We start from the raw sequence: 17,408 nt of genomic DNA, 5'->3' as shown, positions 1-17,408 counted from the left end.
GGAAAGAGAAGAAGAGGAAGACCTCGAATTAGGTGGATGGAGAATATCCAGGAAGATGCAGCTAGGATGGGCATCAACTCTGATTGGACAACAATTTCCCTGGATAGAAATAATTGGAAGAGGCTCGTAGAGCAGGTGTATGGTCGATAAGGCCTTAGCCATGTGTAAAGTAAAGTAAAGTAAGTAAGAGTTAATGTGGTGTACAATGTCATTAATATATGCTAAAAAGAGGAAAGGTCCAAGAATAGAGCCTTGAGGGACTCTCTGCATCACTGCTTCACTTGCGGATTTAACAAGTTAAGATCTTATTGTCAATTTGATGTGCAAGTTTGGTACACTGTTTCTGATTCATGAGATAGGTGGATAGAAGTTTCATTGATGCATTACTGACACTGTAGGCCTGCAGTTTTTTTAAGAGAAGCTCGTGATTTACTGAGTCAAAAGCTTTGCTCAGGTCAAGGAATATTCTGGCTGTGTGTATACACTGTTTTGTATTGCTGTGTACTTCATGGAAGAAACTGGTAATAGCAGTGGCCGTGCTTAAGTCTTTCCTAAAGCCTTTCTGCGATTCAGTAAGCGTTTTCTCTTGAGAAAAATGGTGTGAGTTGTGATAGGATAACTGTTTCAGATATTTTACTGAAGGTAGGGATTAGTGATATTGGTCTATAATTTGAAACTTCTTTTTTACCTCCTTTCTTATGGAATGGCTGAAATACACTTATTTTAAGGCGTTTGGGTATATGTTTTCATTAATACCACAGTTGATAAGATAGGTAATGGATTTAGTTATTTCATTGGCACATTTCTTTAACACCACACTTGAATACCATCCCATCCAGGTGAATGCTTGTTCTTTAGCTTTTGTATTGTGTTAAATATTTCCTGTTGATTCACCTCCATACATTTGAGCTCTATACCATCCGGCCATGCTGATTTGTGGACATGAGCTTTTCAGTCTCTAGGAAATTTATTATATTCAAATGCAGGATATGCTCTAGTATTCTGCAGCAAACCAGTAGTAAGGATATTGTACAATAATTCTGCAGATCCATTCTTTTACCCTTCTTATATACAGGAGTCAAAAACTACACTGCTTCCTATTACACAGTTGTAAGATTTCTACTGGTGCTCCACTGTGTTTACTGATAATGTTGTTTAACTTAATAAGTTGTGTGTTAAACCATTCAATCTTGTAAAAAACATGTTTTATGTTGAAGCCACATTCACAGCTGTGTCAAGAACTCAACATTGGGTGACCTGAGAATGCAGGACCCACTTCATGCACACAGTGCTTGTAGTATGAACTTATGGGTTTAGCGTTGTAGGGTTGCCGAATCCAATGATGCACGCTACACCACATGTAATAAACACTATTTTTATTTCTCGTAAGCACACATATACAGTTGTTTACTTTCTGAATTCTCGGTACACGTCCGTACACTTTCACGCGCGACCACAGACTGCCGCAAAGAGCTTGCCAAAAACAAAGATATTACACGCGACTTGGTCGATAGTCGCCACATTAGCCCCCCCCCCCCCCCCCCTAGAGTGTGGAGCACAAACATAAATATTGGGGCATACATGTAAAGGGAACACCCAGGGGGGAGGGAGAGGGTGTTTAATCAGAAACCATACCTTACATTACATTACATTAGTAATTGAAGTCTTCGAGCCAGCGAGGGGGGCGGATGGTCCTGCCTGACCGGGTGAATCCTCGTACAGCAGTTGAGGGATCTGGGGAGGGGATGGTGGGTTGTGAGGGGCCAGGATAGCGGATCTGAATGCCTGTGGCGGTACGTAGGACTTTGACCGTTGATGGGTCAGTACCAACAGGCAAGGGGACAGACTGGAGGAGATGAATGTGAGTTAAGTTGTCACTGGGGAAGCTGGCTTGTTCGTAGAAGATGTACACAGTACCCGGCTGCATAACAAAAAACACATTAGAGCTGCAAATAAGATCTGTGTTGACATTCACTAGCTCTTCCTTATACGGGTTGACAGAATCTCCACACGAGTCGTCATCGGTGACATCACACGCTCTGAGGCTGGTCCCTGATACATCACTGAATCCTAACAGGGGAGAGGCGAGGGGCTGCCTGTAGGAGGGTAAGTCATCACACGCATCACTCTGCATAGGAATGTCACACGCACCTGTAGCACTGTCACACGACTGGGAGTGGGGAACGTCACACGTGTGGGAATGGGCATCGCTCACCCATGGACTGTCGGTAGATGCCTCATGCGAGGTGGGTGCAGCAGGGGATGGGGTCTGACTGGGTGGGGTATCGGGCAGTTCTCCCAGAGTCCATGCAGGTTTGAGGCGGCAGACGGATACCGTTTGAGGCGTGCTGTTAATGAGCACTTCGAACGTGTTGGTACGCCGTGATATGACTCTGTGCGGGCCCGTATATGGAGGTCTGAGTGCCGGTCGGATGGTGTCATCACGCACCATGACATGAGTGCACAACGCCAAGTCCTTATGCAGAAATACGGGAGGGGGCGTGTGTGGTCGAGGAGGCGGCACGCGGATGTTAGCAATTAGCTCCTTGACCTGCCCGACGAATGTCGAGTCGCAGATTTGATCTGGAGGAAGTGAAGGCTCGACTAACTCTGCTGGGAGTGTGAGGGGTTCTCCATACAGTACCTCTGCCAGGGATGCGCCAAGGTCCTCTTTGTATGCGGCCCGAACGCCTAACATTACCCATGGTAAGGCATCGGCCCACTCACCTCCGTGGCACATCAGGGAAGCTTTAAGCGTTCGGTGCCAGCGTTCCACAAGCCCATTGCTCTGGGGGTGGTATGCTGTAGTCCTAAATCGTTTCACCCCACACAGTTCACAAAGCTGTCGGAAGAGGGCAGACTCGAACTGGCGGCCCTGGTCGGTGGTGACAGAGACTGGGCAGCCGAAGCGCGAGATCCACATTAACAGCAGGGCTCGGGCCACTGCATCGGCTGTGATAGTAGTGAGAGGAATTACCTCTACCCAGCGGGTAAACCTGTCAATTGCGGACAGTATGTAACGGAAGGGGCCTGAGGGGGGTAAGGGCCCGACGATATCGATGTGTATGTGCTGGAATCTTCTTTTTGCCACATCGAACGTACCCATGGGGGGCTGTGCATGACGTCCTACTTTTGCGAGCTGACAAGCCACACATGCTCGTGCCCAACTGCGACACTGTTTTATCACCCCGGGCCAAACAAAACGTTCAGATACCAGACGTGCGGAGGCGCGAATGCCAGGGTGTGCCAAGTCGTGGATACTATTAAATATGTCCCGGCGGAGAGGTGCAGGAATCACCGGGCGTATGCGTCCTGTTGAAATGTCGCACCAGATGGGTGATGAAAACCCAGGAAGTGTCCGTAACTCTAGTTTGAGTCCTGTTTTGATATCGGAACGCAATGCTGCGAGTTCAGTATCCTCTGTCTGCAATTTAGGGAGCTCACTGAGGTCCAGTTGTGAAGATAAAACCAACACCCGAGACAGAAAATCAGCGACGACATTGTCTGCGCCTCTGACGTAACGTATGTCATTCATAAACTGACATATAAGGTCCATATGCCTAAAACGTCTCGGGGATGAGTCCTTACCTGGGTTACGGAAAGCGTAAACCAATGGCTCGTGGTCGGTAAATACCACGAGATGGCGACCTTCGATATCGTCTTGGAAATATTTGATAGCAGCGTAAATAGCAAACAGTTCCCGGTCGAAGGTCGACCATTTACGTTGGGAAGCGGTCAGTTTGTGGGAGAAAAATCTGAGCGGCTGTACAACAGAACCCACGGATTGCTGAAGTACTGCCCCCACTGCTGTATCACTTGCGTCTGTAGTAAGCGAGATGGGAGCATCAGGAATGGGGTGAGCAAGCGTAACAGCTGTCCGTAAGGCTGGCTTTAGATTATCAAATGCGCGACGCATATCTGGAGTCGACGTGACCGCCCGAGACCCTGATGTGTTTTTTCCTGCGAGGGCATCCGTCAGTGGGGCTTGTATGTCGGCGGCGCGGGGAATATGTTTACGGTAGTAATTTACCATTCCAAGGAAGCGGCGGAGGCCCTGAAAATCTTTGGGCAAAGGCACCGTACTAATGGCCTCCACCCGTTCAGTTAGGGGGCGGATGCCGTCGCCAGAAACTCTGTGGCCCAGAAAAGTGACACTGGTGCGGCGGAGTTGTGACTTAGTATTGTTCACTGCGATACCGTTTGCTTTTAATAGTTGGAACACTGTATTTAAATGCTGTTCATGTTCCTCGAGGGAGGAAGAAAAAATTAACAAGTCGTCCAGGTACGCATATGCAAAGTCCAGTTTTCCAACCAGCGAGTCGATGAACCGTTGCCACATCTGTGCAGCATTTTTAAGGCCGAATGGCATAAACAAATACTCGAACAACCCGAACGGGGTGATGATAGCGGTCTTTTCAACGTCCTCAGGTGCCATTGGCAGTTGGTGGTACGCCTTATGACAATCGACTACACTGAAAATTTGTGCCCCATGCAGCTGGGAAGCAAAGTCTTGAATATTTGGGACGGGATAATTATCTAAAATTGTTCTGGCGTTAAGCGCCTGATAGTCACCGCAGAGGCGGAAAGTGTCATCTTTCTTGGGGACCAAATGAATGGGTGATGACCAACAACTAGAAGAAGGGCAGATAGTCTTATTATCTAAAAGTTCCTGAACAATAGCTTTAGCGTGTTTAAGTTTTTCCGGATTTAAACGCCTAGCCTTTGCACGTACCGGTGGGCCTTCTGTGGTATTTATTCTGTGGACAGTACCGTTATTGATCGCGAACACCGATGGGGATGCTGGACCAGCACCCGTTGCACTGTGACTAACCTGTAATGCACACGTGTGTGTGTCCAAGGCCGGCAGTTCAGCAGCAGTGGCGGTGATCCACTGGTAGTCCTTGTCGAAGAGCTCGGTGGGGTACCTGGTAGTGTCGCGGGTACAGCTTCCGTCCGGCAGTAGAAATGTCACGCGGCGTCGGCTGCAGGTGCGAGGAAGTGGTGCGGGGGTTGGGGGCGTGGCCGTGTGCGACAGCTGGGCGGCCTGCTTACGCGCGTCCGTGAGCTTGGCTTGCACGGCGGCGATGCGTAAGCGGAGGGCCCCATTGCTGTCCCGAAGTTCGTCGTTGTGTGATCTAAGAGAAAGCACTGCAACAGCAGTTTCCGCTAGCTCACACAGCAGAATGGCGCTTTCGGATGAGAGGGGTAAGATATCTGAACCGGTGGTACGGTCTCCCGAGTTAAAGGTTAGTGTACCTCGTTGTAGGTTGGGTGACAGCGCGTGGGCTAAGAGAAAATCTACCCCAAGCACGGGTTCATCCACATCCGCGATAACGAAAGTCCACTGTAAGGGCGTATTAATGTCCTGCAGTTTAAGGCTTAAATTCGTTATTCCATGAGAGCGGATCAGGGAATTATTGGCGGCTCGAAGCGGGGGGCAAGGCTGAAGCTCGAATTTAATACCTGCGGACAAAGGTATCACACTAACCTCGGCCCCCGTGTCGACTAGAAATGAAAGGCAAGACACTGCATCTTTCACGTACAAGCGTCCTGGCGCGTGAGGAGAAGAAGTATTTAGTGATAGGCGTCTGTGCGGTGCAACGCGGCCCGTAGCGCCTGAATTGGGTCGCGTTACTAGTTTGGGAACGCGCATGGAGAACGACATTTCTTAGCCGCGTCGCCAAAGCGGGAAAGGAAATAACACCAAGCGGGGCGGCGCGTGGCGTCGCCCGTCGCGCTGGTTGAGGTCGAAGCGGCAGTGGAGGGGGACTTGTTTGTAGTTCCCTCCGATGGCGACGCTGCAGTAGTGCTGGTAGGAGAGGAGTTACTGCGGCGGTTGCCAGGCGGCGTTGGCTCCGCGCGCATGCGTGGAGCGAGTCGTGCGCACTCTGTACTGCAGGATGGGAACTGCCGCGCAGGTGTGCCAACCCCTGAGGCCTGAGGGCACCCTGGGGGGGTATGCGGGGGGGGCAGAATGTTGTAAACCTGGTCTGCGATCTTCAGTTTGGCATCTAGTGGGGCCGAAGTTACATGTAGAAGGTGAAGTTGAACTTGCGGGGGAAGTTTCAGCAACCAGATGGTCCAAAGTGTAATGTCCGGCATGTGATGCGTGTCAATCATAGCGCGGAGATGACGCCAGAGTTGCGACGGGGACCTGGATCCCAGCGATTCCTGACTGATGAGGCGGATAGCTTCCTCTGTCGATGTGGATAGTCGCTCGAGGATGGTGCGTCGGGCGAACGCATATTTGTCCGTAGCGGGGGGCGAAGCCACAATGTCGCAGATCAGATCCAGTTCGTCATGGAGGTGACACAGTAAGCATAGGAACTTCGAATTGTCGTCGGCGACGCCGTGTAGCTGCAGGACGTGGTCGACCAAGGCAAACCATGTGCGTGGGTGATCCTTGCGAAGGGGTGGTAGCTTCGGCCAACGGGTGGGAAAGTCTTGACCTAAATGTTTATCAGAAACTGTCTCTCCCTGTCCATAGTTCTGCAATGTAATTGTCTCGGGTGCAGTAGCGGTGCACCAGCTTCCGCCACTGTCAGTGGCACGCGGCACGGTAGGCGCGGCTGGCACGACCTTGGTCGAGAAATCAACGAATCGAGCGGTCGACGGAGTAACGCCGACGGGCGTAGAATGGACCGGCGCGGTAGAATCGAGCGTAGTCGACCGATGTGCGGCGAACGACGGAATACAGTTTCCGGGCCCCTCCCCTACAGGTGCATTAAAATAGTTAAAATCACCTAATGTTTGTGGAACACACGCGGCAGGAACGGCGTGTGCCGTCGGAAACACTCGTAAAGCGGACGCTGGTGGTGTAGGGGGGGTTGTTGCAAAATCCGGAGTTCCGGCAGAAATATGAACTCTCCTGTCTTGAGCGTCCGGCTCGATTTGTACAGTCACTGATTCGGGTGGAAAATTCACACTTGCACTTGGGAAACCTGTAAACATAGTCACTGGGGTTTGAGCACATTGTGTCGGCTGTTGAGCACTCTGAACACGTGGAAAGTTCGTATTGGACATAATACGTTCATATTCAAAGTTTTGTGCACGGAAAACGTTCTGATGGTACGGAACACTGTCACACGACGGCTGACTCATGTACGGTAACGGAAAGTTATTGTTCGTACCTGATGCCGGCACACGTGGCTGTGGAATTGTATAAACACTGTCCTGTTGAGTACAGCTAGTCGATGTGTTCGGAAACTGCGTAGAACTATTGCGGACGCCCGGTGGATAATTGTAAAACCATGCCGAAGCGTCCGTTGGAACACTTAGTTGGCACGTGTTCGGTGTAGCAGGCGGCAAGCGATCCATTGTGTACTGCTCGACGGTATAAGATTTCATTGTAGCACTTGCGAACAAAATTCGGGGTCACCAGTATGGGTTTAGCGTTGTAGGGTTGCCGAATCCAATGATGCACGCTACACCACATGTAATAAACACTATTTTTATTTCTCGTAAGCACACATATACAGTTGTTTACTTTCTGAATTCTCGGTACACGTCCGTACACTTTCACGCGCGACCACAGACTGCCGCAAAGAGCTTGCCAAAAACAAAGATATTACACGCGACTTGGTATATAGTCGCCACAAACTTTTATTATATCTGTGGAAATGTGTTAAACACTACAAGCAGCAGAAAAAAATTACCTATAGCCAAAATAGTAATTTTATTCCTGTAGCAATGCTTCCCAATTCTGTTTGTTCCTAACTTATTTTTTTTGTGTCAGTGACTAATGTGTGAATGGTCTATTGCAGGAATTTTCAAAAATCACAGAAAGGCTGATACAAGGTGAAGCCAGAGTGAATGTTGCTGATCATAACAGTAGAACTCCACTACATTATGCCACCAGAGAAGGGAATTGGAAGGTATAAAATTATTAATTTGTCTAGAAATTGCTTTATTGAATTATCTCCATTCCCATTTGTTGTTGTCATCTTTCAGCGATTTTTGGTGTGGAACTGTTGTAGTGTCTGTAGGACATAGGTCCACAGTTGACCATACAATCTTTATCTTTCCAGGAAAACTTTTAGGTAGTTGTAAAAAGTTCTGTAGGCATTTGTGCTATCTCAGGAAGAAAATGGGCACAGATATAGCTTCCAACTCCTTCTATGATATGACACACACTGAAGACAAATTAAAATAGTTATCTTCGTACATCCGTGTTGAAATGGAGGACAGTGAGGTGTCAGCTGGTATAAATTTATATTAAAAATGAAGAAATTCCTCCAGCTGTATTTAAGGTGTCGATTTTATTTCAGCACCTAGTTTCAACGTTGTAACATCATCACCTTCAGGCCCATACACTCGTTGACGTCAACTGCGTATGGCTGATACTAGAAGTCAGTGGTGCAGTATGGATGTGCTCCATGTGGAAGATGGTGTGAGTTACTAACCACCTTCCACACGGAGCACGTCCATATTGCACCACTGACTTCTAGTATCTGCCGCATGCAGCTGACATCGAGGGTCTGAAGATGATGTTCTTACAATGTTGAAACTAGTTGCCGAAATAAAATCGACCCATTAAATACAGCTGGAGGAATTTCTTCATTTTTATTATAAAACAGTTATCAGTCACTCCTTATTATTATGCAGTAAAGAGCATACCCTGTATGTAACTTTGTTATCATTATCACTCATAATGTATAACTTGCAACTATATTATCATAACAAGTGACACATAATAATTACTTTTAGTGAACAAAACATACTTCATATGAACTGGCTACACGTAGGAAAGATATGGTTATATAAGCCACTTATCCACCTGAAGATGAGAGTGTAAGCCACAGTGGATCTCTCTCTACCCCCTCCCCCTCTCTCTCTACCCCCCACCCCACCCCTCCATGGTCTGACTAAGTTGACTGTTCTTCTTCCTCTTCCACCAAATCTATTTCTCTTTCCACCATAAGGAAGGAAGTATTAGTTCTGAGAGCTTGGAGATGAATCACTTTTCCTTTTATACGTGTCTATCTACATCTTCGTCTATATACGTACTTTGCAAGCCACCATATATTATGTTGTGTCATTTCCTTTCCTGTTCCAAACGCAAAAAGGAAAGACAACTGTCTATATGCCTCCATACGAGCCCCAATGTCTCTAATCTTACTTTCATGGTCCTTATGCAAAATGTACATTGACAGCAGTAGAACCATTCTGCAGTCAGCCTCAAATGCTGGATCTCTAAATTTTCTCAGTAGTGATCCATAAAAAGAATATTGCCTTCTCTCCAGTGATCCCCATTTGAGTTTCCGAAGCATCTGTGTAATACTTGGGTGTTGTTTGTACCTACCAGTAACAAATCTAGCTACCTGCCTCTGAACTGCTTCAATGTCTTCCTTAAATGTGATCTGGTGCATATCCCAAACACTCGAACAGTACTCAACAATGGATCGCACTAGTGCTGTATATGTGACTACCTTTCCATATGAACACACTTTCCCAAAATTCTCCCAATAAGCCGAACTCAACCATTCACCTTCCCTACAACAGTCCTTACATGCTCATTCCATTTCATTATTGTTTGCAATGTCATTCCTAGATATTTAATTAGCATGACTACTGATAATGCTGTACTCTAACATTATGCTCCCCCCCCCCCTTCCCATCAGCATTCAATTACATTTTCTACATTTATAGCTAGCTGCCATTCATCACACCAACTAATTACTAATTATTTTATCTACATTATCTTGTATCCTCCTACAGTCACTCAACAACAATACCTTCCCATACACACAGCATCATCAGCGAACAGCCACAAACTGCTGCTTACCCTGTCTGTCAGATCATTTGTGTACACAGAAAATAATATTGGTCCTACCACAAGTCCCTGGGGCACTGCTGATCATACCGCTATCTGAGAATCATAATTTTATTATCTCATAACATACATGTCAAATCATTAATTTATTGTACAGGAGACTCTTCAAGCTTAGAACTATAATAGGTTGTACATGTAATACAACATTTACTAGAACTATAAAATATCTGAATATATATACTATTAATTTTTATGCTCCTCAAATGGTCATGTCATCATCCAAAAAATTCATCCATAGGGCAATAGCATTTTTTTACCAGAGTAATATATATATATATATATATATATATATATATATATATATATATATATAGAAGGAAACATTCCACGAAGGAAAAATATACTTAAAAACAAAGATAATGTGACTTACCAAATGAAAGTGCTGGCAGGTCGACAGACACACAAACGAACACAAACATACACACAAAATTCAAGCTTTCGCAACAAACTGTTGCCTCATCAGGAAAGAGGGAAGGAGAGGGAAAGACGAAAGGATGTGGGTTTTAAGGGAGAGGGTAAGGAGTCATTCCAGTCCCGGGAGTGGAAAGACTTACTTTAGGGGGAAAAAAGGACGGGTATACACTCGCACACACACACATATCCATCCACACATATACAGACACAAGCAGACATATTTAAAGACAAAGAGTTTGGGCAGAGATTTCAGTCGAGGCAGAAGTGCAGAGGCAAAGATGTTGTTGAATGACAGGTGAGGTATGAGTGGTGGCAACTTGAAATTAGTGGAGATTGAGGCCTGGTGGATAACAGGAAGAGAGGATATATTGAAGAGCAAGTTCCCATCTCCGGAGTTCGGATAGGTTGGTGTTAGTGGGAAGTATCCAGATAACCCCGACGGTGTAACACTGTGCCAAGATGTGCTGGCCGTGCACCAAGGCATGTTTAGCCACAGGGTGATCCTCATTACCAACAAACACTGTCTGCCTGTGTCCATTCATGCGAATGGACAGTTTGTTGCTGGTCATTCCCACATAGAATGCGTCACAGTGTAGGCAGGTCAGTTGGTAGATCACGTGGTTGCTTTCACACGTGGCTCTGCCTTTGATTGTGTACACCTTCCGGGTTACAGGACTGGAGTAGGTGGTGGTGGGAGGGTGCATGGGACAGGTTTTACACCGGGGGCAGTTACAAGGGTAGGAGCCAGAGGGTAGGGAAGGTGGTTTGGGGATTTCATAGGGATGACTAAGAGGTTACGAAGGTTAGGTGGGCGGCGGAAAGACATTCTTGGTGGAGTGGGGAGGGTTTCATGAAGGATGGATCTCATTTCAGGGCAGGATTTGAGCAAGTTGTATCCCTGCTGGAGAGCCACATTCAGAATCTGATCCAGTCCCGGAAAGTATCCTGTCACAAGTGGGGCACTTTTGTGGTTCTTCTGTGGGAGGTTGTTTGCGAAAGCTTGAATTTTGTGTGTATGTTTGTGTTTGTTTGTGTGTCTGTCGACCTGCCAGCACTTTCATTTGGTAAGTCACATCATCTTCGTTTTTAGATATATTTTTCCTACGTGGAATGTTTCCCTCTATTATAACCATATCATTAATTTGAACCCAACAATTACGTTTGTTATTGTCACTGTTGCATTTCGAAATCTTTCCTGTCGTCTTATTTTCTCTTTATTTTCTCTTTCTGTTTTTACCAGTAGTCTCACTTTGTATTCACCTTCCCCTTTTTACCGTAATACAATTTTATCCCGCCTATATATACTCAATAATACGTAATCCACTTAAAAATATATATATATATATATATATATATATATATATATATATATATATATATATATATTTTCCGCTTTCAACACTACCGCTGCTATAAAATCCACCGTTTCTAGTTCAATAACAGTTGCTTTCACGTAGTAAACAACCATTTCGGCTAGTTCTAATAACTTTCACTTTATTTCCACTTCCGTTTTTCGCACATCACTGATCATTTTTAGCCGCTCCCCACAGGTTTTAACGTCATTATTTCTTCGTCAGACAATTGTTAGCCCCATTTTCGTAATCTTTCACCACAACACCACTCCTTTTAATACATTTACACGTTTTTTTCGAAATTTTCCCGAATTTCTCCGTCTTTTAACGTGTTTTAGCGGCAACACAACCACCTAACCTTCATGCACATCGCTGTCTACCAACCCAAGTTCACCACAGGATCAACTTAACCAACACTTTTTCGCCTTTTTTCATACCAGATCTCCAGTTACTTTCTAGTTCACCCTTATCTCTCCCCATATATTTTTATCTTTCATTTTCATTTCAACCTCATGTTACACTTTCCACCTTCTAATACCATGTCACCCGCACAACACCCCCACAACGACCCCATTAAGTTTTATTTACATTCCCTCCGCAAACATGCCTTCACCCTAGCCAGATTACGCTCGCATATTTTATTTTCTCAGGCTTGTCTGACATTTGGCATATCCCCCAAAGGCCTCACACTTAAAGTTCCCGTCTCTGGCTGCAACCCTTCTTTCCATCAGTCCCTATACCAGTTCCAAACTGAACAATCCATTGCCCTCACCCACCTAATCCTTCACCTACACATCAACTCAGCCAATGAACACACCCGTCAACTCCTATCCTTAATAAAAGTCCTCAATCTTTCCTCTCCTACATCCACACCGGCTATTCAGAGCATCCTCCTACAGGCCAACCGCAAATTAGAACAGCATGCCACCCTTCACCTCAAAAAACTATCCAATCTCCTGGTTTCCCACCTCCGGAAAGGCAACTCACTCACCCTTCACAACCTTTCCAGCAAACCTCAACCACCTCTCATTGCACACAAACCCAGTCTCTCCCATCTACTCAGTCTCCCACTTCCAGCTCCACTCCCTCCAAAACCTCAAAATTCCAATCAACACAATCTGGCACCACAACACCCTAATTCAGTAGTTAACCTGTCCTCCAAACCTCTCTCCCAATCCGAAACCTCTGTCCTATCCAAAGGCCTCACCTTCAGCCCCACTCCCAGATTCAACCAAACAGCCCTCGTCAAAGATTTACTGTCCTACACTCGTACTCTCTGCTGGAAGTATCACTTTGCCATGAAGAAAAATGATCCTAATCCTACCCCTAATGATCCAACTCTCCAAGACACTATCCAAATTGAACGCTGCCTGGAAAAGTTCCGTCCTCCGTCACAGTGGGACCCACCTCCTATTCCTCAAAATCACCCTCTCCAAACCTTCCAGGAATTTCTGACTTCCAGCCTTGCCTCTCAATCCTTCTAAAAAAACCTTAATCCTACTCCCAACATCACCACTGCTGAAGCTCAGGCTATCCGTGATCTGAAGGCTGACCGGTCCATCGTCATTCTTCCGGCGGACAAGGGTTCCACGACCGTGGTACTTGATCGTCGGGAGTATGTGGCTGAGGGACTGCGTCAGCTTTCAGACAACACCACATACAAAGTTTGCCGAGGTAATCCCATTCCTGATGTCCAGGTGGAGCTTCAAGGAATCCTCAGAACCTTAGGCCCCCTACAAAACCTTTCACCTGACTCCATCAACCTCCTGACCCCACCGACACCCCGCACCCCTACCTTCTACAATCTTCCTAAAATTCACAAACCCAATCATCCTGGCCGCCCCATTGTAGCTGGTTACCAAGCCCCCACAGAACGTATCTCTGCCTACGTAGATCAACACCTTCAACCCATTACGTGCAGTCTCCCATCCTTCATCAAAGACACCAACCACTTTCTCGAACGCCTGGAATCCTTACCCAATCCGTTACCCCCAGAAACCATCCTTGTAACCATTGATGCCACTTCCTTGTACACAAATATCCCGCACGTCCAGGGCCTCGCTGCGATGGAGCACTTCCTTTCACGCCGATCACCTGCCACCCTACCTAAAACCTCTTTCCTCATTACCTTAGCCAGCTTCATCCTGACCCACAGCTTCTTCACTTTTGAAGGCCAGACATACCAACAATTAAAGGGAACAGCCATGGGTACCAGGATGGCCCCTTCGTACGCCAACCTATTCATGGGTTGCTTAGAGGAAGCCTTCTTGGTTACCCAGGCCTGCCAACCCAAAGTTTGGTACAGATTTATTGATGACATCTTCATGATCTGGACTCACAGTGAAGAAGAACTCCAGAATTTCCTCCCAACCTCAACTCCTTTGGTTCCATCAGATTCACCTGGTCCTACTCCAAATCCCATGCCACTTTCCTTGATGTTGACCTCCACCTGTCCAATGGCCAGCTTCACACGTCCGTCCACATCAAACCCACCAACAAGCAACAGTACCTCCATTACGACAGCTGCCACCCATTCCACATCAAATGGTCCCTTCCCTACAGCCTAGGTCTTCGTGGCAAACGAATCTGCTCCAGTCCGGAATCCCTGAAGCATTACACCAACAACCTGACAACAGCTTTCGCATCCCGCAACTACCCTCCCGACCTGGTACAGAAGCAAATAACCAGAGCCACTTCCTCATCCTCTCAAACCCAGAACCTCCCACAGAAGAACCACAAAAGTGCCCCACTTGTGACAGGATACTTTCCGGGACTGGATCAGATTCTGAATGTGGCTCTCCAGCAGGGATACAACTTCCTCAAATCCTGCCCTGAAATGAGATCCATCCTTCATGAAATCCTCCCCACTCCACCAAGAGTGTCTTTCCGCCGTCCACCTAACCTTCGTAACCTCTTAGTTCATCCCCAAACCACCTTCCCTACCCTCTGGCTCCTACCCTTGTAACCGCCCCCGGTGTAAAACCTGTCCCATGCACCCTCCCACCACCACCTACTCCAGTCCTGTAACCCGGAAGGTGTACACGATCAAAGGCAGAGCCACGTGTGAAAGCACCCACGTGATCTACCAACTGACCTGCCTACACTGTGACGCATTCTATGTGGGAATGACCAGCAACAAACTGTCCATTCGCATGAATGGACACAGGCAGACAGTGTTTGTTGGTAATGAGGATCACCCTGTGGCTAAACATGCCTTGGTGCACGGCCAGCACATCTTGGCACAGTGTTACACCATCCGGGTTATCTGGATACTTCCCACTAACACCAACCTATCCGAACTCCAGAGATGGGAACTTGCTCTTCAATATATCCTCTCTTCCCGTTATCCACCAGGCCTCAATCTCCGCTAATTTCAAGTTGCCGCCACTCATACCTCACCTGTCATTCAACAACATCTTTGCCTCTGCACTTCTGCCTCGACTGAAATCTCTGCCCAAACTCTTTGTCTTTAAATATGTCTGCTTGTGTCTGTATATGTGTGGATGGATATGTGTGTGTGTGCGAGTGTATACCCGTCCTTTTTTCCCCCTAAAGTAAGTCTTTCCACTCCCGGGATTGGAATGACTCCTTACCCTCTCCCATAAAACCCACATCCTTTCGTCTTTCCCTCTCCTTCCCTCTTTCCTGATGAGGCAACAGTTTGTTGCATGATCACCATATGCCTCGACAAGCATTCGATGCAACTCTGCAGCACTTTTTTTCAAATGAGAACAAAAAATTAATGCTTTCCGCAAATCATCACTTTCTGGTACAAAATTCGACATTGTTAGCATGATGAAAACATATGATGTTGTTTGTTCCATGACTTGATGTATACTAAATATCTTTGACAGATGTCATACCAACGAAACAAAAAAATTTAAGGTTTGTTCACAATAAATGTTCCCTATCGACACATTTGTATCTTAACACTCATTTCATACCGGTACAACTGGTAATTTCTTCCAAGCATGTTTCATAGCTTCAGCATAAATGTACTTCATTTCAGTAGCAACAGTCTTTCAAAAACCTTCTGGAAGTTTCTTTAAGTAATTTGTTTATTATTGTAATTAACTCCTTTGTTAATAACACAGCAATTACATTTCAGATAGACATACAAATGCTTTGAAATTACATAGTAAGGCTCATGTTTTATTTTAATTTGGCTTTTCAGTTACAAATAAGATCAGATTTAAATATGTGTCACAGACTAAGATTGTAGTTGTATTTTAGTGATTTAAGTAAAACAAACATTCCTACCCTTTACAATGTCCACTTCAGGCATAAGGAATACATTGCACAGGTTTATTTCATCATAACAGTTCCCAAAGTGTTACCTATATTGCCAATATTTGTCTATGCTAATGGGTGACAGTTACTGAAGTACATGGAAAAAATGTAAATTAATTACAAACTACATTATGCACACACTTTATTCACCATGTAAACATCACTACAGATATTTGGATTTAGGTTATGACATGTTTGATATGCCTGGTGTCATTGATGATAATGTGGGACAGTCGAATAGCAAAATTCTGCACGACTCACTGAAGTGCCGGAATATCGATGTTATTTATGACCTGTGACCTCTTAAATGGCTGTTTTTGGCTCAGATATGGTTTTAGTGTTATTCCTGTACACCTTGTCTTTAATACAGCCCCATGAAAAGGAGTCACATGTGTTCAGATCCGGAGAATATGGCAGCCAATCGAGGCCCATGCCAGTGACCTCTGGGTACACCAGAGGCAGTATGCAGTCCCCAAAGTATTCCTCCAGAATATCAAACTCTCTCCTGCTTTGATGGAGTCAAACTCTGTCTTGCATGAACCACATCTTGACGAAAACAGGGTCACTTTAGATAATGGGGATGAAATCATCTCCCAAAACCTTCATGTACCATTCGGTAGTCACTGTGCCATCAATGAATATCACACCGACTATTCTGTGACTGGACATTGCAGACCTTACAGTCACCCCTTGAGAATGAAGAGACTTCTTGATCATGAAATGCAGATTCTCAGTCCCCCAAATCCACCAGTTTTGCTTATTGACCAACCCACTCAAATGAAAGTGGGCTTTGTTGTTAAACCAAAACATACACTTGCATACTAATTCCCATCATGCCCCACAGCCAACTGTGCAGTTTTAACATCATAATGGAAACGGTTAAGAAGTTATGATGATCTTATTTCATATAGTTCAGTAATTGTCACACTGTTGGATTATTGTTGACATGTTATTAACTTTTCCGTTAATCAAATGTGAGCAAGACTCTGCTGCTAGTAAACTTAAAAGAAATGGGAAAGGTCCTAGTTGTTACATTTCATGATACACAATACAATACCCTAATATGGATGCTCTTTTGCTATTGCCGATTGGCCCCAATCCAGTATTTCATCAGGATGAACTGTTGTGTTTCCATTTATACGTCGAAGCCCAAAATACTGTGGATGGTTTTCCCATTACTAGTTCCTGTCTTACGTCATGGTGTTCAGTTTGTCCACTATGACTGGCCAGATAAACTTCCAATGTCAGATCATTTGCATAACCATTATGCTCTCCACCACTTTAAATCCTCTGCATAATTATTATGCTCTCGATCACACCTCTCAGTTCTTGATGGTGTGTTTTTGTTGGCTACTGAAGAGCCAGGGCCCAGGGTTGTGATCCCATCCACATTGCAGTGGGACATCATGCGCATTCTCCATCTGGACCATTGGCTTTTTTCTTGTACAAAACTGCTCGCCACCACATGGTTTGGTTAGGTATTGACAAAGGGGTCACATGCAGGTTGACAGTCTGCCCAC

At 45.7% G+C, this 17,408-nt stretch overlaps 1 protein-coding gene across 1 annotated transcript in view; it reads left to right on the top strand.

The window, feature by feature from the left end:
* The window catches only part of LOC126095109 (serine/threonine-protein phosphatase 6 regulatory ankyrin repeat subunit A-like), a 400,015-nt gene that overhangs the window by 264,825 nt on the left and 117,782 nt on the right, over positions 1-17,408 (top strand). The window contains exon 12 of the mRNA XM_049909822.1: positions 7,764-7,874. Coding sequence (XP_049765779.1) covers positions 7,764-7,874 — 111 coding nt within the window. The remainder of the gene's footprint in view (positions 1-7,763; positions 7,875-17,408) is intronic.

This window comes from Schistocerca cancellata, chromosome 1, assembly GCF_023864275.1.
Source record: "Schistocerca cancellata isolate TAMUIC-IGC-003103 chromosome 1, iqSchCanc2.1, whole genome shotgun sequence".
In the NCBI taxonomy this organism is placed as follows: Eukaryota; Metazoa; Arthropoda; class Insecta; order Orthoptera; family Acrididae; genus Schistocerca; species Schistocerca cancellata.
The sequence above is the reverse complement of the archived record's forward strand: the minus strand, read 5'-3'. Positions and strand labels throughout refer to the sequence as shown.